The sequence below is a fragment of the Fonsecaea nubica genome, assembly GCF_001646965.1.
Source record: "Fonsecaea nubica strain CBS 269.64 chromosome Unknown Scaff8, whole genome shotgun sequence".
NCBI classification, from domain to species: domain Eukaryota; kingdom Fungi; phylum Ascomycota; class Eurotiomycetes; order Chaetothyriales; family Herpotrichiellaceae; genus Fonsecaea; species Fonsecaea nubica.
Window position 1 is genome coordinate 82,043 of NW_019173681.1, and position 23,447 is coordinate 105,489.

General features: G+C 51.7%; 11 protein-coding genes across 11 annotated transcripts; 5 read left to right on the plus strand and 6 right to left on the minus strand.

The window, feature by feature from the left end:
• Nucleotides 1-723: 723 nt before the first annotated feature.
• AYO20_01876 (hypothetical protein) lies at nucleotides 724-5,636 on the plus strand (the record flags this gene model as incomplete). The annotated part of the gene is made up of 3 exons (XM_022640182.1): nucleotides 724-809; nucleotides 863-3,242; nucleotides 4,710-5,636. The coding sequence occupies 3 exons, from the start codon at nucleotides 724-726 to the stop codon at nucleotides 5,634-5,636; spliced, it is 3,393 nt and encodes a 1,130-aa protein (XP_022503682.1).
• Nucleotides 5,637-5,816: 180 nt separating this feature from the next.
• On the minus strand, nucleotides 5,817-6,419 carry AYO20_01877 (hypothetical protein; the record flags this gene model as incomplete). Its single annotated transcript, XM_022640183.1, has 1 exon — nucleotides 5,817-6,419. One exon carries the CDS (start codon nucleotides 6,417-6,419, stop codon nucleotides 5,817-5,819), a length of 603 nt encoding a protein of 200 aa, XP_022503683.1.
• A 515-nt stretch (nucleotides 6,420-6,934) lies between these two features.
• On the plus strand, nucleotides 6,935-7,990 carry AYO20_01878 (hypothetical protein; the record flags this gene model as incomplete). The annotated part of the gene is made up of 1 exon (XM_022640184.1): nucleotides 6,935-7,990. The coding sequence occupies one exon, from the start codon at nucleotides 6,935-6,937 to the stop codon at nucleotides 7,988-7,990; it is 1,056 nt and encodes a 351-aa protein (XP_022503684.1).
• Nucleotides 7,991-8,855: 865 nt separating this feature from the next.
• AYO20_01879 (hypothetical protein) lies at nucleotides 8,856-10,148 on the plus strand (the record flags this gene model as incomplete). The annotated part of the gene is made up of 2 exons (XM_022640185.1): nucleotides 8,856-9,679; nucleotides 9,848-10,148. The coding sequence occupies 2 exons, from the start codon at nucleotides 8,856-8,858 to the stop codon at nucleotides 10,146-10,148; spliced, it is 1,125 nt and encodes a 374-aa protein (XP_022503685.1).
• Nucleotides 10,149-10,720: 572 nt separating this feature from the next.
• Nucleotides 10,721-12,407, minus strand: AYO20_01880 (mitochondrial-processing peptidase subunit beta; the record flags this gene model as incomplete). Its single annotated transcript, XM_022640186.1, has 5 exons — nucleotides 10,721-11,111; nucleotides 11,201-11,895; nucleotides 11,946-12,023; nucleotides 12,075-12,200; nucleotides 12,261-12,407. The coding sequence occupies 5 exons, from the start codon at nucleotides 12,405-12,407 to the stop codon at nucleotides 10,721-10,723; spliced, it is 1,437 nt and encodes a 478-aa protein (XP_022503686.1).
• A 279-nt stretch (nucleotides 12,408-12,686) lies between these two features.
• AYO20_01881 (hypothetical protein) lies at nucleotides 12,687-14,961 on the minus strand (the record flags this gene model as incomplete). Its single annotated transcript, XM_022640187.1, has 3 exons — nucleotides 12,687-13,378; nucleotides 13,430-14,615; nucleotides 14,674-14,961. The coding sequence occupies 3 exons, from the start codon at nucleotides 14,959-14,961 to the stop codon at nucleotides 12,687-12,689; spliced, it is 2,166 nt and encodes a 721-aa protein (XP_022503687.1).
• Nucleotides 14,962-15,775: 814 nt separating this feature from the next.
• On the minus strand, nucleotides 15,776-17,741 carry AYO20_01882 (hypothetical protein; the record flags this gene model as incomplete). Its single annotated transcript, XM_022640188.1, has 5 exons — nucleotides 15,776-16,606; nucleotides 16,658-16,755; nucleotides 16,801-16,896; nucleotides 16,956-17,113; nucleotides 17,173-17,741. The coding sequence occupies 5 exons, from the start codon at nucleotides 17,739-17,741 to the stop codon at nucleotides 15,776-15,778; spliced, it is 1,752 nt and encodes a 583-aa protein (XP_022503688.1).
• An 804-nt stretch (nucleotides 17,742-18,545) lies between these two features.
• Nucleotides 18,546-19,256, plus strand: AYO20_01883 (hypothetical protein; the record flags this gene model as incomplete). The annotated part of the gene is made up of 2 exons (XM_022640189.1): nucleotides 18,546-18,943; nucleotides 19,016-19,256. 2 exons carry the CDS (start codon nucleotides 18,546-18,548, stop codon nucleotides 19,254-19,256), a joined length of 639 nt encoding a protein of 212 aa, XP_022503689.1.
• A 207-nt stretch (nucleotides 19,257-19,463) lies between these two features.
• Nucleotides 19,464-20,306, minus strand: AYO20_01884 (septum formation protein Maf; the record flags this gene model as incomplete). Its single annotated transcript, XM_022640190.1, has 1 exon — nucleotides 19,464-20,306. The coding sequence occupies one exon, from the start codon at nucleotides 20,304-20,306 to the stop codon at nucleotides 19,464-19,466; it is 843 nt and encodes a 280-aa protein (XP_022503690.1).
• Nucleotides 20,307-21,288: 982 nt separating this feature from the next.
• AYO20_01885 (hypothetical protein) lies at nucleotides 21,289-22,126 on the minus strand (the record flags this gene model as incomplete). Its single annotated transcript, XM_022640191.1, has 2 exons — nucleotides 21,289-21,947; nucleotides 22,006-22,126. 2 exons carry the CDS (start codon nucleotides 22,124-22,126, stop codon nucleotides 21,289-21,291), a joined length of 780 nt encoding a protein of 259 aa, XP_022503691.1.
• Nucleotides 22,127-22,665: 539 nt separating this feature from the next.
• AYO20_01886 (hypothetical protein) lies at nucleotides 22,666-23,160 on the plus strand (the record flags this gene model as incomplete). The annotated part of the gene is made up of 1 exon (XM_022640192.1): nucleotides 22,666-23,160. One exon carries the CDS (start codon nucleotides 22,666-22,668, stop codon nucleotides 23,158-23,160), a length of 495 nt encoding a protein of 164 aa, XP_022503692.1.
• Between the last annotated feature and the right edge of the window lie 287 nt (nucleotides 23,161-23,447).

Sequence of the window (23,447 nt, forward strand, 5' to 3'; positions counted from 1 at the left end):
GGCTGCGACTGATCCTTAAAGCCTAGCGGCGCCAGCTGGGCCCTAGACGCCTGTCGACCTCAACTCTACTCCGCCTGGGGGCGTATTCCCATCCAGGGTCTCCTCTTAGCCGAGCCTGTTGAGCCTCTGCTGGGTGCCTACGAGTCCCTACGAGCACCCAAGTAGGTGCCCAAGGTAGCGCCTACGGATGCCTAGGCGGGTAGGATTGGCCAGCTGGCCCCTCATCTCGCACCACGTAACGCCAATTACCGCAGCCTCGCCTTGCCTGCGCCCTCCCACTTTTCTGTCCATCGTATGTATCAACTAGACTTCCGCAAGTGCACAGACAAGGCTCGGCCGTGATTGATGCGGCCTTCCAGGCCAGGTTCATATTCCTCCTTTGCCCTTCCAGCGTCCTCCAAGACATGTCTACAAAGGAACCAGCGTTGCGAAATTGTGCTCCATTGATCTACTTCCTTCTGGACCCCACTCTGTGACCTAGGAATCCAACATACTCGTACACCCTGACTGTGTAAGCACCAGGGCAATCTCCTGAACACCCGGCTGAACATATCATTATCCCCTCCGCTTCCTTTGCGGGAGTGGGACGGATTCTGGCCTCATACCTTTCGAAGAAGAATCAATCTAAAAGCTGCCAGGTGCTCAGGAGGAAGACACCTCGGGCTCGGATTCAGCTGAAAATACGAAACGCTGAACACCTCAGATCGCCCTTGGATCATCACCATGAGTTACCACACGGGCGCCACCTTCGTCCCTGGGGGAGATGATTCTTACTACATGCCAGAAATTATACAGCCAACACCAAACAGGTATGTACGACTGCTGGACTGACGTCGCCGCCGATCACTGCTAAGCGCTACAGAGTACATGAGCTGCCAAACAACATACAACATAATGTAGCTCAGATGGAGCAAGCTGCCTCTAATCCCACCTCTGCGAATTCTGCCTACTCAGGATCAGTCTACTCTCCCCAGTCGGCCGAATATATGCAGGGTGGCACGCAATCATGGGCGCCGCCGCAAGCCCCTCACGCGAACGTCCAAGGGTATGATCAGAGGGCGCTTCAGGACAACCAAACCGAAGCATACAGGCAAGATAACCTTTACCCCGCCAGAACGACCTCGATGGCCCCGACGGAACAGCCAAACTTCTCTCCGTTCCCTATGCTCCGCAACCCGCCTCCCAATATCCCGCCAACCGATGAACAGAAAGAAGCCACACTAGAAGCCGCAAGGGCTGCTGTGCTCAACTGCAATGACCCTGATACTCAGCTGACGTGGGCACAAGACGCGTTGTCATATGTTGAGATATGCCTCCAAAACGAGGAAAGAGTTGCTCTGGCACAGGCACCCCGAACAAGGACGCCTCGCATTGAGCACGTCCTTAGGGAAGACGCTATCAAGATCGTCAGCTTTCTTGCCGATCAACACCATCCCAAGGCCGAGTTCATGAGGGGCATGTGGCTTGAATTTGGCAAATTCGGACACAGGGTTGACAAGAAAGAAGCATTCTATTGCTACACAAGAGCTGCGGAGAAAGGGTATGTTCGTGCGGACTACCGCATTGGAATGCAGTTCGAATCTTCAAACGATGCATTGAAGGCAATTCGGTACTATCAGAAAGGCGCGGATGCTGGAGATTCAGCCGCCTGCTACAGGCTAGGAATGATGACACTCCTTGGCCAGCATGGACAGCCACAGAACTTCGAACGTGGTCTCAACCTCATATATATGTCGGCCCAGACAGCAGATGAAAATGCCCCGCAAGGTGCCTATGTCTTCGGCATGCTCCAAGCGCAACAGATGCCACAAATCCAGATTCCGGATCAGTTTTTGCCCAGGGATATTGCTGGAGCCAAGATGAACATCGAAAAGGCTGCGTACCTGGGATTTGCCAAAGCCCAAGTGAAGATGGGGGCTGCATATGAGCTTTGCGAGCTGGGCTGCTCCTTCGATCCTGCTTTGTCCTTGCATTACAATGTCCTCGCCGCAAGACAGGGCGAACCGGAAGCAGAATTGGCCATCAGCAAATGGTTTCTTTGCGGCCACGAGGGTCTTTTCGAGAAGAATGAGGAGGTCGCCTTTACGTATGCGCAGAGAGCAGCTCTGTCTGGGTTTCCGACAGCCCAATTTGCGTTGGGCTATTACTATGAGGTCGGCATATACGTCCCGGTCAACTTCGAGCAGGCCAAGGAGTGGTATCGCAAGGCATCACAAAGCGGTAATCAAGATGCTACAGGAAGGATCGATGCTATCTCTAGGTCAAAGACCCTCTCTCGAAAAGACCATGAAAGTGTCGCACTCAAGAAGATCCGGCAGCAACGTGGCTCGATGATTGGAGGAACCGATGTGCCTTCCGTTCCCGCGATGCCAACCTTGTCAGAAGAAGCTGAGGCTGATCAGCTCGAAATGCCGGATCCTTCTCGATTGTCGCTCAACAGTCAGAGAGCACCTCCAGCCAGGCCTGGTAGCGCCGCCCCTTACCCCACTGGACCTCCGAATATGCCGTCTGTGAATCAAGGTCCGGATATTCGACCCCCATCGGCCTTCGGCATAAACCCCAACCTTCGACCGACCTCGGCCGCGGCCATGGGAGCCCCACGACCTGATTCATATGGCTCTCCCCCATCTAACATGCCTCCTCAGCAGCGGCCTTATTCTAACCCTGGAGGGCCCGGTTACCCTGGTCCTGGGTATGGCCGTGGAGGACGCATGCCATCAGGAGGACCCCCGCCTCAGGGGCAAGGAATTCCTACTATCAGGCCACCATCAAGACCTAACAGCTCCTCACCATACCTTGGGCCAGGTCCGCACCCAGGAGGTCAGTCACCACCCGCAAAGATTGATATTGGCTTTTCCGCTCCTCTCGAGCCAGAGAGAAGACCTCGACCTCAGCAACAACAGCCAAATGGGCCTCCCCTGCCGAACCCTAACAACCCTCCACGTGGGTCCCCAAGGCTTCAACAAGGCCCTCCCTCGCAAGGTCGTCCAGGTCCCAATGCTGGTGGATACGGTGGCATGCCTAACCCCAATGTCCGGCCTCCCAACAATCAAGTACAAGTACCACCGAATGTCAAGCCTGCAAATCTCCCACCTTCCAAACCCGATGCGAGTGCACCCATTGGTGGGGGACCACCTTCTAAACCGAGTACTGTTCCAGCAAATGCGGCACGACCTCCTGGAAAGGGGCCCAAGACATTCGATGAGATGGGCGTTCCCCCAGGGAAGGACAAGAGCGAATGTGTAAGTGATTTTAGAATCTGCTTTTCTGCACCCAAAATGAATGGGATTCTCCCGCTCCCAGGAAGACAATGGCCCCTAACCCGTTTTGCCTTGGTTACGTTCGTGGCTGACTCTGAAAATGACAGGCTGTTATGTAACGTGGCAATGGGGTTCTATTTGAGAATTACAGTGATCAGAGTGTGCTATGTATGATACCCTGGATATGTGAGCGTTTTAAGTGATTTCCTTCAGCAACCAAAACTATTCTTTAATGAGGCACGGCGTTCGGCATGCAGATGGGCATCGATATCGGCATGGGCTAGCAACGCATTGCTTGTTTGGATAGCAAACACATCGAGATTTGATGTCCAGCAAATGACCGAAAAAGTCCACGTTCAATTGGATAGACTGCTGCCTTTCTTACCGCGAGTCTTCGAATGCCTATCCTTTTCTGTTGTGTCAGTCAGCCAACTGTAAATCTGCTTTATGCCCATTGTGCTGTCCACCTATCTTATATTGCGACCACAGGTCAAAGTCGGACGCGAAGCTGGAGAGAACACCTCCCTCGTCTTGGCGTCCTCGGCCATTTTGTGACATCAGGGATGAAGATGCCTCTATGGCCACAGAATAAGCACTGCCTTCTCAGGGAAACGCGAGGCTGAACATGGCGCTCACCTAGCGCTGATACCCTCCCTAGGCTGACATAATTACCAAGGCGCGCACTAAAAGTATTGTCAACGCTAGTAATAGAATGACAAGCTGATTAAAGGACAATAGACTTTATTTTCGTTGCCCCTTACGGCGTCCCCCGGAGATATCGGAGCCCAATCCTCGGTACATACAGCGCCTATCAAGACTGAAAATACAGACTAAGCTACCGCCTATTAGCTCTGACTCATAGCTAGGAGATAGGTATGAGTGCCTATAAGCTCAGAAAATCTTCTGTCACAGTAAGTATCATTTGTCATTTGAATTAGCGTAAACAGTACTTTTGGTGCGCGCCCTCGTATCAAGTTATTCATTGGTCAGTCGTAGAAGATGCATGCTCCGTAAAGCTTGGCTGAGCTTGTCCATTCCCCTCCAGCCACTATTCTCTTTCTGGTCATCAATTCGATGGCAGGGCGATGCGATGGGCGACTGCGCAACCCTCGTACCCAACGAGTTCAATGTGATACTTCAGCCTACAACGTCGTATCTGCTCCGCGTGCTCTCGTCTCCATCACATGCATGAGAATAGTGCTGCCTGGCATTGATCTAGGGGTTCGCTGCCACAACGCCATCCACATTCAGATCGACGCTCGTGAAATGCGCTAAATATCGCATTCGCTTCGAATGGAATGCCTCTTTTGGTTAGCGGCTGCCCCCCGGTGCCCTCTTTGGCTATCGATTCGTAGGCCATGGTCTGCTATGATGGAAATCCGAGGCAAATGTTTACAGCTATAAGAGTCTTGAGATCTCTCAGTCCAGAATATCTCCAAATGCACTCAGGTTGCAATCGACACGAACGTGGCTCGTGAAAACAGTCGTCCTTCCCACGATCTCAAAAACGTCCTGTGCTGGACAATCTACAAGACTCCAACCATGGCGCTCGATGCAGTAACGAAACTCTCAATCGCAGAGATGTCAATTTACATCCCTCTCCTCCTCCCCACTGGGTTGCTGTTCTACAGACATGGTCGACGCGCACTTGCAGCGTTTTTCTTCCTTGCTGCCTTCGAGATACTTCGCATTGTCGCCTCAGGCATTCAAATCGGCAGTCATAACGATCCACACCCTTCTACATCCGGGGCAATTGTTTCCTCCATTGGCCTTAGTCCTTTGCTGATTGCTACTGCCGGCTTTCTGGCTTTGCTGAAGGGCTACTACGCAACGTCGAACAGCAGTCGGTTCACAACTTTGATTGAAGAGGTGGCTATCCATGTTGGCGCAATTACTGGCATTGCACTCCTCGCGACTGGTGGGGCGAAGCTCGGGGGTGACCTCCACAGCCAAGCAGACGTTGAATCGGCCTATACATTCCTTGAAGCTGGTGCCGTGATCCTCCTGATCACATGGATTACAGTCTCGTTCCTCTGCGGTCAACTTTACCTCAAGCTTCGAAAGCACCGAGCTGCTGCATCTCTGATGATTCTGGCATGCATCTTCATTGGAGTGAGAGCAATCTACAGCGTGGTGTACGCTTTTGATCATGCCCAATCGCTGAGTCCATTTACGGGCACATTTGCTGTCAAATTCGTCTTCACATTCTTGGCACAACTCATCGCAGCTTTGTGTCTGCTGGCCGTTGCGTTTGTGACGCGCAATATATTGAGCGACCACGGACTGGATGTTCGGGCCCAGGGACGGAGGGTTCGACATCCGCGCCAACACAGTCGGGGCGCTTCGATCCCACTCACGTCGGGTTCTTCCAAATGAATATCATGCCACTCATTGGGCGCCTCCACAAGAGCCTGGAAAATGAAATGTGTTGGGATCACCTTCTCGTGAAAAGAAGTAGACGAGGGCTGGAATAGCTCTGCGGTGGATTTGAGGACTACAAACCTTTTAGCATTTAGACAATGGCATTATTTTCGTTATTTGGCGAGATAACTTTCTCTATGGCCTGTCATGCATTGACCAGGTGCTCAGAAAGACGTTCCAGCAGAAGCCGACCAACGAAGTTACAGTCACTCTCCATTGGACTGGAACCCATATGAAGTTGAACAGAGCCACCCATGGCCACACCTTCCAGCTCGCCCAGATGATACTGAAGATGCGCGTCTGAACCTCCTCGAGGAGCGAGTGCCAGCTCTGAAGCTGTGCACTGTTTGTGCAGATCAAAAAGGTGAGGTTGATGACGAACTGGCCGACTGTTTGATCCAGAATCAGCTTTGTCAAAGTATTTCGCCAATTGAGTTCTGCTGTCGAGTTCGCCTTCTCTCCAGCCGCGACAGGCTTCTCGGGGGAGTCGCCGACTAGTTCAGAATCTGGGTGTGCCAAGCTGACATTCGTTACGCTGGGAAAACTATCCTCGAGAAATTGCTGCCACACTGATGCCAGCGGCGCGGACACAATACCAAATACCGCAAACTCAACAACGCGGGTCCAGTTCACTGAGTCGAGGGACTGCACGTTCCACAGAGTGAGCGTTTGGGCTGTGAGATTCGCTGCGGCCTTGAGAATGGCGGATTGGATGGTGACTGAGAGGATGGAAGGCATGGCACTAGTATGGGCTCAGAGGCTCTTCTTTTTTCATTACAGACTGATCGGCCTACCCGACGGCCGCCCCGAAGCACCAGGAGCAGGAAGTGAACTCCCCAGGCTAGGGGGAAGATATATTTGTGTGATAAGGCTCTTTTTGTTGACAGATGTTGTTGCCAAGGTGCCGTTTAGCCTAATTTCAGAGCGAATGTTATTGATTTGATACTAAGGTAGGGGGGTTGGAGTTCAAGACAAAGGGATCTCTCAGAGGTTAGTCTTGTATCATGAAACAGCGAGAAAATCCAGGATGTAAAAGATTCACCTTTGAGAATACCAACATGAAGGAGTGATCCATGGATACTGGTCGAGTCATGTAGGCACAAGGCTTGGCCCCTTTTTTGATATGCGTCATTTGAAATTTCGGTGGAGCAGATGATCCTTCAACCGCAAGTGCCCGCAGCGATGTCTACGCCACTTACAACCACAGTGGCGGTGGTATCATTTCTCTCTTTCTTTTTCTCTTGCACCACTTGATGGCAACAGAACCCGCAGAACATGAGATAACACTGGATCCCAAGGAGCCTGTGGGCTCAAATACAGCACTACTGACTCTTCCCGAGAGCACAGTCCCTCCACCAGAGCAGTGTGTCATCTGCTTAGACCACATCTCTGACAAAGCCATTGCTCTACCCTGCCACCACGACCAGTTTGATTTTACATGCTTGGGAACATGGCTGCAGCGGCAGCAGGTTTGTCCACTGTGCAAGTGTCAAGTCACAGCGATTAGATTCAACATCCGCGACGGCGATGAACAGAGGGGTCAAGTCTTCCATCTCCCACCCGAAAGTCCCCCAGACGGTCGAAGCACGAATCGTTTTCATGCCGCTTCCGCCGCTCGACAACGACGATTCAGACAAGGTCGGGCATATGCAAGAGGAGGGCACTACCATACTGCACGAGCAGCACGTCCCGCAGCGTCGAAGGATAGCGCGCTAGACTTTCGCAAACAGGTGTACCGTCAGAGACTCTACTCTCTCCACGTTGGCACAAATCGCATCTCGCGATACCGGAATCTTACGCCCGCGTCTTTCGCAACAGATGAGCGTCTGAATTCCCGAGCCCGCATGTGGATCAGGCGTGAACTTCAAGTATTCGGTTTCCTCAATCCTGACGACCCCCAATCTTCGCGTCCCGGATCCACCGACCGCCGCGCCAGTAATGCGGACTTCTTGCTGGAATACGTCATTGGAATATTGAAGTCGATTGACCTCAAAGGCAGTGCTGGGCAAGCAGAGGAATTACTGAAAGATTTTCTGGGCCGTGACAACGCTCGACTGTTCTTGCATGAGTTGGAGGCTTGGCTGCGAAGTCCTTATGAGCGTCTCGCAGACTGGGACCGGGCAGTCCAGTACGCGATGCCGTCAGGGCTAGATACTCAGGATTCTGGGTCGAGTCATGGCCGAAGTGACAATATTTCCTGTCTCCCTACGACCGGGGCAAAACCACGCGACAGTGAAGGGAGCGTGCCTCGATGGTTCTCAGAGAGATTTGTGCTCAGACACGACGGGGTACGGACGAGACCAACTTGAGCACATGCTGCACCGCGAGCTTGTATCACCCAGAGCGAAATGTGCCGCGCCTCCGCAAACTATGACCGGCCACTCGGCCGCGTTACGACCAGCTGCTGGAGAGAGCTCTAAGAGATGGGCGTATAATATAGATGCGCATACTGCGACAAATCTGTAACGAGACCACCATACTCCCCTCCAGCATCTCGGAGCATCCAACCAGGCTTCACACATAAGCCCGATGAATCAAATACAAGTCCGTCGCACTATAGTCTGATCCGCCCGTTTTCCACCAGTCTGACATACGAGCGCCTCTATTTCTCCCAACATTACGTTCGCCTGGCAGAGATGGACTTGTGATCCTGTATTCTTGATCGGTTCCCCAGATACCTAGGTACGCTGTATCTCCTGGACAAACGCTGCCATTTCGCTTGTGTTGTCACCTACTCCATTTCCGCCGTCCGTCTCCTCCATCCATCGAACTGCCAAGCGCCGTTCGGACGAAAATGCCCCACCAACCCGCCTACTGGTTGATGGTCTGGATGTCTCTTTTTTGCGTCATCAACGATCCACGAAGTAACAGGCAGAAGAAAGAAGAATCGACATGGGCATATGACAAATGAATGGTTCGAAGCTAGGGAATACGAACAACATGAAGTATATATGCTATTGGGGAGGAGTGTTGTTCTTATAGGTATATACTGTGATATCGTTTCCCTTCCCACCTTCGCCCTTCCATGATATTCAACCACGAGCATTTCCCGTCGTTATTCATACACATTTCTTCTTGATACCCTCCCGGTCTTCTGGATCTTCGTGCGCTCAACAGTTCGACCGTTGCAAGCTCAAGGCGTCACATCCATCGATCCAAAGTGCGCTTGTGAAGATGCCCTCCAACACCAAAAATCTTGCTCTAGTCTTCAACAAAGTCCCCGACCGTCTCCCGGTACCTGGTGAACACATTGCGGTTGAAGATGTCGGCCCTTTTGACCTGGACCAGAATCTGCCTCCCAATGCGCTCGTTCTGGAGACGCTCTATGTGAGCTTCGACCCGTACCTGCGCGGCTTGTTGCGTGATCCCTCGGTTAAATCATACCTGCCCGCCATTCCCTTTGGTACGGCCATAACCGCGGGAAATTTGTCACGGGTTCTTCGCTCCAGTCTCGAGGGCTTTGCCGAGGGAGACGTGGTGAGGTTGTTGCTCCCAATCCAGCAATACAATCTGTATGTGGTCGGGCCACAATCCGAGCAACCGTTCAAGGTGCCCAATCCGGACGATCCCGGTCTCGACCTCAGGCATTATCTGGGGGCTCTGGGCATGCCGGGGCTCACGGCCTACGCATCGCTGTACGAAATTGGTAAGCCCAAACCTGGAGAGATCATTGTGGTGTCCTCCGCCGCGGGAGCCGTGGGTCAATTGGTTGGTCAGCTGGCCAAGCACGATGGCTTGACCGTCTTTGGATCTGTGGGCAGCGACGACAAGTTAGACTTCATCATCAACGAGCTGGGATTTGATGGGGGTTGGAACTACAAGAAAGAGCCCAGCACCAAGGACGTGATCCAGCGCTTGGTCCGAGAACACAAGGCGAAGAAGGGAGAGACGCTGCCAGAATTCCCGGACAATGGCGAAGGTGGCATTGACATCTTCTATGACAATGTCGGCGGCGAGCAGTTGTCCGGAGCAATTGACACATTGAACTTTTTCGGCCGGTAAGTTTCTGTCTCATCACTGACTCTGTTCGTTCAATCCCTATATGTTCATCTCCCTCGTCCTGTCTCCCGCTCGCCTCGCCCCCTTTTTCTCTTGCTTCATTCATCCAGATCGCCTCATGGTTCCTGGACATGGCATTTGACTGACCCATATCCCCACCACCACAGGATCGTAGCATGTGGCCAGATCTCACAGTACAATCTGCCGCCCGAGGAACGCTACCCGATCCGCAATATGTTCCAGTGCGTGATCAAACGGCTGACCCTGACGGGCTTCATGGTCTTCGACGCCAACATGGGCCCCAAGTACGACAAGGAGCACCTCGAGAACGTGACGAAGTGGTTGAAAGACGGGACCTTCAAGGCAAAGATCCACGAGGACGTGGGCATCGAAAACGCCCCCGAGGCCTTTGTCGGCATCTTGAAGGGCCAGAATTTCGGAAAGGCAATCTTGAAGGTCAAGGTCTAGGTCTAGGCGTAGGTCTAGATCTAGGGAGCTGGGCTGGGCTGGGTCTTGCACCAAACGTCGTCGTCGTCGGGGCAAGGGAACAGAGCGGCTAAAAGATAACCAGGGAGGCAGGGCTATACAACGATGCTATGTTTCCCCCATTCTCCTCTGCTCCGAGGATCTTCTCGACCCGTTTATCGAGTGAGGTTTAGGAACTGATCCCGGTATTTCTGTAATGAGAGCAGTAAAAAGAAACAAACAAATAATAAAGCCGTATCAATCAAGGAGCCCTGGAGACAACATCCTGCCATCCTGGACGTGCCCAAGAAGATCAAAATCACGAGTTCGATAAGTCCGCATCTGCTTCAAGTGGACGGTCTCCCTTTTTTTGGCCTCTCTGTGTGTGCAGATTCTGCCTTGTGCACTGTACAATACAAATCACTACCTAGCCCTCTAGAAGTTCCAGATCACTGGCTGACCTTGGGTCAGAAGATCTTCCTCAAGACACTTCTCGCCTATTTCTCTGGGGTCTCAAACCCCCTTCGCTCCTCCAAATCCGACACGCCTCCTTGACTACTTCCTCTCCTTGTGCCCTATGAAAAGTTCCGTGCCATGTCGTTTCGAATACGGTTATAATCCAACAAGCCTTCGATACTGCCCACCGCACTGATCGCAATATCCTGGTCCCAAAGCTTCTTCTGGCAAAACCGCATCACATCTTTGGCCGTGATCTGGCCAATGACACGCTCAATCTCGGCGGGATCCATTCTCCTGCCGGTCGTGACGATTTGTCGTCCAATGTCCTCTGCAACGGCCGTCGTACCATCAAGACTCAAGAGGATGGAGGCTTTAAGTTGGGCTTTGGCGCGCTCGGTCTCTGCTTCAGTGACGTTGAAGGAGAGGCGAGACCACTCGCGTAGGGTAAAGTGGACGAGATCGTCAATTTGCGTCTTGTTTTCGGAAACGAGGTAGATTCCCCAGAGTCTGTATCAATCATATCATGGCCACGGTCAGTATTCCGTTTTGCGACAGTAGTAATAGAATTGGTTTTTCGACGCAGAGAAATAACTCACCCAGTATCGCTATAACTCGTGGAGAAGCTCATGAAGCTGTTGGCCAAGTTGTTCGCGTTCACAAATGTGCTGAGTCTTGAGCCAAGGTAAGGAGAGTTGCCCATCGTCCGATCCCAGTTCCCGACAATAGCCTGGGTGACCAGAGCGGGGAAATATTCATCGTCTTTCCACGAAACACCCTCAACGGCAATGGCGATGTGTGCAGTGGGGATTGTGTCGTCTCTTATCCTGACCTCAGAGCCGATGAAAGAGGGTTTACGCTTCTGCTCAGCGGCAACTTCGGCAGCATAAGATGTCGGCGGAGCGGATCTCAGATGTCCGAAATGTTTCTCAGCGAGCTTGACCAGTTCCTCGTGGGGAATGCCACCTGCACCGACGAGGACCATGCGGTCAGCAGTGTAGTTGGTGGTGATATAATCCACGAGATCCTGTCGGGAGATGGTCTCAATGTTCTCCTTAGGTCCTAGGATGGTGCGGCCGAGAGGCTGGTGCATATAAGCTGTTGCATGCAAATGATCAAACACCACTTCTTCCAATTGTTTGTCAACTTCCTCTTGCTCGCGGAGAATGACATCTCTTTCGCGCTCGATGGCCGCAGGCTCGAGTTTCGAGTTTTGTAGAATATCGGAAAGAATGTCGACGGTCTTGGGAACATCGGAGTTGAAGGATTTGGCATAGTAGACGGTATTTTCACGCTACCCATTTGTTTAGCAGCAGATTGAAGATGGATGGCAATCCGACTTACCGAAGTATATGCGTTGAGGTGGCCACCCATATTCTCGATCTCGAGCTCTAGTTGATGTTGGGTTCGTCTGCCAGTGCCCTACAAAATCGGTTAACCCCTGCATCTGAGTAGAAGGCTTCCATCGCTTACCTTGAAAGCCAGATGTTCTAAGAAATGCGCAGTTCCATTGGTCTTGTCTGTTTCCGCTCTGCTCCCGGCATCAATCCAAACACCGACCGTCGAGGTCTGAGCCCATGGCGAATGCTCGGTCGCAATCTAAAACCTCCAGTCAGTCACCTCAGTCCCCTTGGGCAGCAGAAATCGAGAGGGCTGTACCGTCAGGCCATTTGAAAGAGTGGTGCTTTCAGTTCTAGAGGGAGTGACCGGGTTGGCGTAGCGGCGAAGGGGAGACTGGATGGCTTTGAGAGCTTGTCTGCTTCGAAGGGACCGCTGAAGATTCAGCGCCAGCCGCTGAGACGCCATTTCGGGGAGTTTATCAAGAGAGAGAGCGCGGTGGCAGCTGTGTGTCGTGGTAGAAATGAGCTTTTGAACGCAAGCGACTTGGAGTTTCTGGAGCTTCAGATCTTCCCAGAAGAGGCGCTATACCGAAACGGGAGAGGATTCTTTACCCGACCGCTGATTGGTCAGTCGGAATAAGCAGTGAAAAGCATCAGTCCGTGTACAGGACCAGGATATCAAATTTTACTCTGCATTCGCTTATGCAAGTAAACATCTCAGCTTCATCATACTATTAACATGCGCCTACGTAAAATTCCACATGGCCTGTCCTGCATCCAGTGTTGTTCCCTCGAAATCGAAGAACGGCATGCCCAGCCCTAATGCCGGATCTCCGAAATCAAAGGCAGTAGGATCCAGTGAGCCATAGTCAGGCACATCCGATTGCCCATTAGTGATTCTCCCTAGGTTCACCGTCGCATCGACCGCTTGACTGGGGGATGCTAATGGCTGACTCGAACGCTCTCCGTTGGCCTTGACGCGGTTCTTGGACCGTGCTGGTCCTCCCAAGCTCTCTGCCATCTTCTCGAGTCCTTCGGCCATTCTGTGAATCAGGTGATCTTTGCCGACGTCTGTCGACTTGAAATGTTGTGCCAATGCATTAATGAGCTTCTGGAAGCGAACGGTGTCCAAGAACAACTGCTCGCTGTGCTTTGTCGCGATTTTCAAGAGGAACATGCACGCAAACGCAATCATGCCGTGGATATGATGCGGAACATAGGCAATAGCTATTTGGGCGTCTTTATCGTCCAAAAGGAGATTGATGATGGCAGTTGCGGCAGCGACCGCGGCCGAAGCATTCTCCAAGAAGTGTTCGGGGATAACAGCCCCGGACTCAGGTAGTCCTCGGAGGACATATGACTGTAGATAGAGCTTGGCCCAGTGGTAATGCATGACTGCACCCTTGTTGGGCCAGTTGCCAATGTACTGGCTTGGATCTGGAACAGTGGTAAGCATGGATCAAGGAATACCGCATCCGCTTTACTTACTGTGTCGTGAAAACCGGGCAATCCAGTCATCCAGGTCACGCTCAAAGCCAGCAATCTTGGTAAGAGCAGAGACTGGCAATACCGAGCTTGTATCTTCGGGACCCAATGTCTCACGTATTTGGTTCATCAGGTACATCAAGCATATCTGCCCGGCAATTCTGCGGTCGGCGTCTGTGGAAAGTGAGCAAGCCAGGTAGGCCTCCCACCCAGTAATATAGCTTTCATTGTCACGCATGATAGATGAGCGACCGTAAAGAATTGAAAGGTGGTGATCACATATGTAGAGCAGGTAAAGGACTCTGATACCATCCATGGCTTCCTGCAGTTTCGCCGGGTCAGCCTTTTCAGGCGATTTGACTGACTCTGATATTTCGTGGTAGTACTGTCGAAGATGAAATTCGCTGGCACGACGAATGGCATAACCAGATAATGTCCATGAGATGTCGCTCAGCCAGTACGATCCAAGAACCAAGGCTCGCAGATACTCCATGTCAATTTTCCGTTCGAACATGGCGTTGGCAACCAATCTCCTGTATTCCTTGCTGCAGATGGGGTAGAGGTGACCCAGCTTAGTGTCGTGAAGGGCAGCCACAGTGAGAACACACGCGGTCAGAGTGGGTGATCGACGCCGGAAGGACTCCAAATCCGTGTAGTCGGGACATATGTGCCAAATATAGGGATCAAGCTTGCTTAGATAGTAGTTGGCCAGATGCTCTGCGTCTTCTTGCTTCATCAGCCCTCTTGCAATGAAGTCGGTATCTCGCAATTGCTTGCATATTCGCGACTGATCTTCGGTGATATTCTCAGAAGCTCTTAGCGACCGCATCCCGGTGATTTGATATAGCGATTCAATAGGTACGTGTGACAGATTGTCAGCGACCGGGGTCACCTTGGGCGAATTGTCAAACGACTGGTCCTCGTCATCAGGATCATTGCCCTGTTCCTCTTGGTCGAAGAAAATAGCAGGATCTTGCGTAGAGACGAGCATCTGCGGCAGAGATGGCAGCTGGAGCGTTCGCACGATCTCCTCGACGGCCGCGTAAAGAGCAGTGACATCCTTTGTGACGGCAGCTTTCCATTTCGAATCTTCCGACATGAGGGTTTGTAAGCTCTTATTGAGGCGACAAGATAGTCCCCGTTCTTTGCATCGTTGGCACGGCGGGTCGCCAATCATGATACACTTGATCTGTATGACATATCTGTTCAGCTATCTTGACCTGGGAAGAATGTGTTATAAGCCCTACTTTTTGCTTGCGGCACGCAGCGCATGCCTTGACCTTCCTCGAGATCCCAGGCAATTTGGCGTCTGCGGCGGCTCCATTGGTGTTGGAATTGGTCCTTTGCGGACGGGACGGGGCTTTGGCAATGAGACTGGGCTCATCAAAGGAATTACGAGGTTTCTTGGGCGAGGTGGTTTGCGCTGGAGAGGTATATGTATGGGGAGACGTCGTCGAGGTCGCTCTGTGCGGGCTCGGACCCGGAGCAGAACGTGGGGAGGGCAGTTCGGCCTCTTGCCAACTCCGCTTCGACATTTTCCTCGAGGGCAAAACGACGATATGAAAGCAGCGGAATGTGAGATAGGAGATGATAACAGTTGAGGAAGGCCGGGAGAAATATAGAGTTTTCTGCGATTGCGATGTTCCTTCACTGAACACTACACAGCAGCGTCGCGCCTTGAAGCAATGCTTGGGCTCGTACAAAAGATTGAATGAGTCGACAGCGATTATAATGGCGGAGAATAGAGGTCCATTGGCGGGCAACTATTACAAGAGGACTAGACCACCGCCGAGTTAGTCAGCTGGCGTCAATCATACTTGAATATCCTCGTAGGAGGGTGGTGGCATGGCTACAGGGCGGACAAGGGCGGGACGGTGAGCCGCCCTTTGTACAGAGGACCCTGCAAGTACGAGAAAATAGGTGAGAAGCCTAGGCTGGTGGGTACTGGTGTGCTAGAAACCTTCTGGTTCAAGTACGGAGGTAATCGTAGGCTAGAAGAGCGAAGCACTACCTAGCCACTAGCCTACGTGCCTGGCACCGCCGCTGGCCAGCCCCAAGGATGGGACGTGCTCTTCGGGGCACAGCGCCGTCGGCCTTCCTCTTCTTGTCGTCATCGTTGCTACAAAAGAGACAAACAAGACTACAACGCCAACACGCCAATGTCACGTTCGTACTACCCTTTGGGTTTGGCCACGCGGACTGCGGTGAGACTCCGGATCCAATGAACAGTCTACGATCCTTACTCCTACTGGTATTATCCCTCTGAGGCCAGCGTTTTCCCTTGATCCCTTGGCTGCTCGAATTCGTTCGCATTCTATCTGTCCTAATTCTCTGGCCAAAAAAACAGCTCTAGATCTTGGTGAACGGGTCGTCGAAATACCAGACAGGATCTCCCTCAGGGTCCACCTCAGTCTGTGTATAGCCATTGCCCATGAATGCATATCTGTTCTCCGACATGTATGTGATGTTGTAATCCTCCCATCTAACATTTTTCATAATCTCGAAGAAATGTAGTCGGCTACCTGGGTAGATGGCTGTCACTGGACCGTGTGTTTTGCCGTTTTTGAACCACGATCGACAGGCAGACGACCAGACCAGTCGCTTCATCAGCTCGTGGGTATGGTTGTATAGATCCTTGATGGCTTCCTTCTTAGGTTCCACAGCCTTGATGCGCTCCGTTTGGATCTTTTCAATGACTTGGAAGATGTATCGGGTGTACCATTCCAGGATTGGTAGGATGCTAGAGTGTGATGCCGGCCCGTTGGGGCCTATTAGAAGGAACAGGTTGGGAAAGTTTTCAGCCGCAATACCCATGTATCCGATGGGAAAGTCACCAAACTGCTCATGGATCTCTGCATTGTTCCGACCATGGACCTTAAAGTGCGGCGTAAAGGAGGTGTCGAAGCCTGTTGCACAGATCACCACGTCGACCTGGTGCTCAACCCCATCTTCGCCCACAATACCGGTTTCTGTCAATCTTGTAGCTGACGTCGGGACCACTTGTACATTGTCTGCTCTCAAAGACTGTAGATACCCAGATCCAGGAGTCATTCTCCTGCAGCCAAGAGCAAATGGTGGTATCATGTGTTTCGTGAGAGACTCATCATGGCCAAGCTGTTCCTTCATGATATCTGCCACCAGATCTCGGGACACTTTCTGATCTTTGGCTTTGAGATGCATCTAACACCAGGTCAGGCAAAGAGATGGCTCGGCAACAGTGCGTGGACTTACCAGCGTAAATCTCTTGTTGAGTTCGCCTTCAACATCCCGGCAGTACTGTGCATGTTTGTCCGGGTGTTTCCTCCATTCTTCCTTTTGGTCTTCAGAGTCTGCGCCAGTCAGTTACAGTCATATTTTCTCAGCGGAAGCCCTACAGGAGAAATTAGTTCCACCGGGACCAGCGTACTTGGCACCGAAGCCAGTCGTGATCCAGACAGGTGATCTCAAGAAAGCATACATCTTCCCGACAGCTATGGACGATGTTAGCAAACCAAGATTCGGACCGTGCTGGTGTGTGAGAGCCATTTACTTGGTTGTATTGACGGAATGATTTGTACTGCAGACGATCCGCCGCCAATTACGGCGACAGTCTTCCCTTTCAGATCATAGTCGCCGTCCCATTTCGCCGAGTGCATGAGCTTTCCTTTGAATACATCAAGGCCTGGAATGTTGGGCCATTTCCACTCACTGACAACACGTGTTAGCTTGACATGGTTGCTTATGGGCGAGGATGGGGATTCGCTCACTTGAGGACCCCTGAACCATTGACAAGGATGTTGCAAGTATCCTCGAAATATGAGCCGTCTGGAGCAAGAATACGCAATCTCCACAACCCAGACTCTTCGTCCCAAGTAGCAGACTCGACAGTCGTCTTGAATTGGACGTATTTCTCTAGGTCATACTTCGTTGCAACATCCTTGAGATATCGCCATATTTCCTCCGATCCAGAGTAGAATCTTGACCAATTGGGGTTCTTTGCCCACGTAAACTGATAAGAATGGGAGGGAATGTCGCACGTACACCCAGGATACCGGTTTTCCAGCCAGGTTCCACCGATGTCGCTGTTCTTTTCATAGATCTGAAGTTCCACGTCTTTCAAGGCACGTTCTGCTTTGTACGCAAACTGAAGACCCGTCGCTCCGGCCCCAACACAGATGACACGAATCTTGCGTCTCTGAAAAAGTAACTGCTCGGTAACTCGGTAGCCGTCAAAATCTCTCCCATTGTACCAACTGTTTTCGTGGGGTGCATCCGAGGGGATAGTAACGTCTTCCGTTGGTGCAGCAGAAATGAGCACGACCCTGTCGGTAGCCATGTTGGAGGCAAGCAAATCAACCAGGCAGACACAAACACAAAATGGTGAAGAAGCGAACAGAAGATGCGTTGGGGGAGACGAATATACCCAAACCGTTTCCGCTAACCTAGGTTATATAAGGCTGTACGATACAATGCGGTAAGCACACGTATATCAGAGGATCCGATGGGCATTAGAGGGGACATCCTTGAGGATTGATTGACCACTCCACCAGTCAGCATCTCGAATCCGACTTGTTGGCAATGGTTTTCCCTCGGCCGAACCCCGCATGGCGTGATGCTCCAAATCTGATGCTCACGAGGCTGTCGGTTTTGGAGATAGTGGGAAGGCCAAACGCTTTCCATTGCACGCACATAATCATCCTGCAACCAGTGCGTAGTCCTAAGTGAGTCTAGCGATATAGGGGAGTCTGTACTCCGTACAATGCCACACTGTGCTGGGGAGGTAGGTCAATGAGACCAAAATATAGCAAGCTGACCAGGTCGGTCTCATCAGATCTGCATGCCATATTTTCAAGAATAGATTGCCCGGCATGAGGGATTGAGAGCCATCGTAATAGTTCACAGCGAAAGAGAGACGTGGATTGAGTGAAGGTGGGAGTTGGTGAGAAGCTGTCGGGCTTGTTATATTAAATGCAAAGCTCCTGATTGGCCCGGAAGCAAGCTTCTTGGCAGCCGAGCAACATCCCATCGCAGCATGCGACCGACCATTGATTCTCTTTGACCCTCATGCCTCTCGACGACCATCTTCACCAGACCATCCGTTGATCGTGTTAGGGAAATGGCGGCGGTTTCGAGAACAGCCATGCTGCGACAAGCACAACTCCTGTCGACGTCCAAGAGACTCTTCTCGAGCACTACCCAACCACTTCGACCCTTCCGACCAGCTCCTCTGAAGTCTTCTACGCGACAATTCCTTTCCCCACGGCTGTCAATTGCTTCCCAGATTGCGCCCTTCTCTTCAACCGCGCAAAGGAAGATCCTACCGCCCGGTCCGCAGGTCATCCAAGGAGGAGTCAATGACCCTGCACCTGTACCGAAGCCGGATCCTCTCCATGGAAGCTATCACTGGACCTTTGAACGAATACTGTCGGTGGGCTTGGTTCCCTTGACCATTACACCTTTTGCTGCTGGTTCGGTCAGTCCGATGCTGGATGCGGCTTTGATCTTTACCATTTTGATCCACTCACACGCGGGTTTCCAGTAAGTATCGAGTTTGCACCGAACTCACCAATGTATCACCCCACCAAAGGGAAAACACTGAAACTTCTCCAGATCAATGATCATTGATTACATTCCAATCCGTCGTCATCCGACCATGCGGCGAACTTTCATGTGGTTATTGAACGTGGCTACGCTTGTTGTTGCGGTGGGATTCTACGAATTTGAGACGAACGATGTTGGTGTGGTCGAGGCAATGAAAAGAATATGGCGTGCAGGTGCGAATGATGCCACGATTGGCAATGCTGATACATCGAGCTTGGGTCATGATGGAAAGCTCAAGAATCTGAAATAAACAGTGGTACAATTGTCGCACGGGGAATGGACCGGGAGTCTCCATGTACATGATGCATTCTAACAAACATGAGTTTTACAAGCCATACAATGTCTACCAAGGATTCCGTCCTCGGTAGGCTTCTCTATACACTGACCATGACCCAAGGAGCTATTGCCGGACGCCGCTGACACTGAATTCGATTTGGGTTCCGCGACAAGCATATCGTCACTCATCCTCAAGCAGGTCCTCGCCCTCGCCATCCAAGATATCGTCATCCTCCGCCTTCTGCATGACCTTCTCAATCAACTTCAATGTTGTCCTTAGCGGGAGGCCAACCACATTATCAAAACTGCCATCTATCTTCTCCACCAAAATCGCTCCGGTGCCTTGTATCCCATATCCGCCCGCTTTGTCCGCTCCTTCTCTGGTCCTTACATATGCCAAAAGCAATTCGTCCGTCACTTCCGAGTCGAATTTGACGGTAGTTTCCTCGGTGGAAGTCTCGATGGCGTATCCGGGATCTCTTGCACTTTCGAGGGGAGCGACCACGCACACGGCAGTGTAGACTTTATGTATCCCCAAGTCCCTCAGGCCTTTCAGCATCGCGATGTGATGGGCCTCACTTGTCGGTTTTTCCAAAATCTCTCCCAGCGAACTCACAACAATCGTATCTGCTGCAATGATCAATCCTGGTTCGCCTTTGGCTTGATTGTCCACCTCCTGTTTATATACTGCCAATGCCTTTTGCGTCGCAGTAGCCAGGACGTACTCGAATGGGGACAGTGTCTTTGGTAGGTTCTCTTCAAATTTCGAGGGGATTATCTCGACATTATGCAGTCCGATTTGACCTAGGAGTTGCTTCCGGCGAGGAGATTGGGATGCGAGAATGATGCGCTTGTTTCGCAGAAGGTTAAGGGCGGGGAGTTCCAGGGGTGGCGGAGGACGGAGGGGGCGGCGACCTGGCGGAGGCGCTGTACCTGTTTGTATCCCTGTTGGAGGAGGGACGGAGAGAGTTTCGTAGGAAGGGGGATTGTCTGTCGGGACGCTGTTTTTCAGGGCCTCAGACATCTTAGCTTCTCTCTTGGTTTTGGTGCAAACCAAATCTCAATTGCGTGTCGCCATTTGGAAAGGATGGGACATGCGTCAGGTACGAGGCTTCGGCGGTGGCAGAAAAAGTTCCAGATGTCTCCGCCATTTCTACACCTTTTCAACCGGGCGGCAATGCTTGATTCATAGCTTGAACACCGGAATATTATTTCTGTGAAGAGCTTCTTCTGTTCTTTTGGCCGTGATTTCATATCCGCATAGTCTTCACTCTACATTGAGTGCTTGACACAACATGGCGACAACTCTCCGCCTCCGCTTCGAGTCAGGCCACTTGAGCATAGATCTGCTTCTATGTTTTCGGGATGTCTTCCATCCAGGTTTATAGTGGTTGACTTTCCGCACAGTAAGACACAGCACTACCAAAGCACTGCTGAATGCCCGCTACAAAGTCAACGTCGAGCGCAGCCCGGAATGGATCTTCGACGACTCCGACTTGAAGCTGTCGGCGCGACCCTGGTCCCCAAGTGCTCATGGAAAGATGCTCTAGCCAACCATACAATTGTCGGGCTTAAAGAGCTCCCCGAGGACAAATTTGCGCTCAAGCACACCAGAGGAGCTATTCATCGATAAGGTGAGCACGTTGCCAGAAGCCATGAGAGGCGGATGGAAGCGAATAACCGGAGCAGAAATTGGGGAGGTGAATGGGTCAGCGTAGAAGGGGCAAGCCGAAGCTGAAGAGAATGTTGATACCCCCAAGTCAACATCTTTGTACTGGGATGGTTATCAAGGATGATGTCGATACTGTTTATTACCATGATCTACTTTTTGTTCCTTTGTGTCGCTATACATTGCACGGCCGATCACTTGAGCTTTTGGAGTCCTTTGTTTGCTCATTTCGTCCTGTCTTCAAGGTCCGACCGCGAGAACTCCAGCGCTATGCCATGTGCCAGTCGCTTTCTGATCTGTCAGATATATGCTATGTTCGTTTGCGGAATCCTTGCGTTCAATGCTGCATGGCGGCGTCCTCGTCTCTGCCCACATCCCCGATCTTTCGCTTCGAGCCCGTAGCTGTCTGAATCGGCTCTTCGCTGCCATCGTCAAAATATTCTGACACTTCCCATTCCACCCGAGTCAAACCGTCATTGCTGATTCCAACTCCGCGTCTTGTGTTTTGCGTTCGGCCCAGTCGGCTTCCCGCCAGCATCTCTTCAAACCAAGTTAGCCCCCCTGTTCGACCACTTCGCTGTGTCCGAGTCAGTGGTTGGTTTTCTCGCGGTGTAACAGAACCTTGCGCCATATCCTCATCGCCCTGCTGCAGCGCCCCGGACATTGTAAATTGTTGCCCATCATCTGCGGGTCTTTCTGTTTCTACATCCTCGGGCAACAGGTCCAAATCTTGTAGTGCGCGCAGGTCCTCGCTCAACAAGCTTCCTAAAGTGATATTCATGTACTCTGCCTCTTCCGGCGGTTGTTCAGTCCAGTAGGACAGGTGCGTGCCGCAATAGCCGCAGAACACCCGCTGAGAGTGTGGTGTATGCAAGGGTGTGAAGGTTCTTCGAATAGAGGCGTGCGTTTCGTCAGGGAAGAAAGACTGTGTGGTTGATGAGTACCAGGACAACGGAACCCGGAGCCACGCCGTTAGCGGGGTTGCTTGGCTTCGTCCTAATGAAGACGTCGACATCAGAGTGGCTAATAAGAATTGGGGTCGGAGTGAACTTACTGCTTTGGCTGCTATCGTCAAAGTAAATCAGCGCTTGTTCCGTAGCATCGGGCGGAGCTGTGATATAGTAGTGATTGCGGCCGCAGTTGCAGGCACCCTGGAGGGGTCGGATTCTGCTCATACTTCGTTTGATCCCGCCACGGAGAAGTCGCTAGGTAAATGAGAGGTGTGTTGGACTGGGGCAATGAAAAAAATCATGAAGCTCAAGATATAGCCCCCCTCTCAATAGAACAGATGGAAGAATGGTCACCAGGATGCTGCGGCCGATCTGGAAAAGAACGGAAAGGAAATGCCATCAGAGTTCCAGAACATGCGCGGATTTTGCCAGCTGCAGGTGGGGTTATCTCCGTTTTCTCACCCTAGACCCAAAACGGAAATAACGAGCCAATTCACCAACGACTGGTCACCGCCGTGAGAAAACCAAAGACTATTTCTGCCTTCAGCTCCTTCGCCTTGGACTTTGCCGACGGATATATCAGTTGTCCATCAATACCGCCTTGCCATCTATCAACAGCAGGGTCTCGCAGCCCACAATGTCAAGGGACAGCTGAGATTTGCTGGCAGATCACCATCCCAGGGTTACCCAGAAAGGGGTTCCTGCCATTCGTTTGTTCTTTTTCTTTCTCTCAATCCATCGTCAACGAAAGACGTCCCGTCATCATGTCAAAAGAAGAGGGGACCGAGTCAAATACATCGTCTCGGGAATCTACTCCGGCTTCTGACACCCAGCCAAACACTTCCAAGTCCGGCTCAGCAAAAAAGGCGAACAAGGTTTCGAAGCCTCGTCTGACAGCATCGCAGAAGAACTTCAACCACAAAGATGCCGAGAACAAGCGACGCACAGCCATCCGTGAACGCTTTACCGAACTCTCACAACTCGTCCCGGGAGCTCTGGGTCATGAAAGAAGCGAGCAAATCATGCTGGGGAAAACCACTGAATTTTTGAGAAGCATGATCCTGGAACAACGTAGACTCGAAGAGCAGGCTGAAAAACAAGGCATCGCGATTGAGGACGGTGAGAGGCTGAGGGAGGATGATTTTGGTGGTCCGAAGTGGAGGGCAAGAAACATGGAGCAGTACGAGGCCGGTAAGCAGAAGAAAGAATCCGGCGACTCCCAACAGGCAAACTATCAAGGAGAGGATGAGAATGACTAGCACAAGTCTCATTCTTGACCGCTGAGAATATGACGAAAATGAAATTCTCGTGGACCCCACCGATCTCGAATCCTCATCCAAGGCCATTAGAATTTCATGGGGGCCAAAGAAGCCATGGGCTTCCAGTTGGTGTTATTGGATAAAAGCGAGAGGTTTCACTAAGGGAAGAGTTGTGATGTCCATTTTCGATCACACGGAGGCGAGGCACTTCACTCAGTAGGAAACCATCTTAGGCTGCCGCACCCCCTCCAAACAACGGGCCGACCTTCACTATCATGAGTTTTACA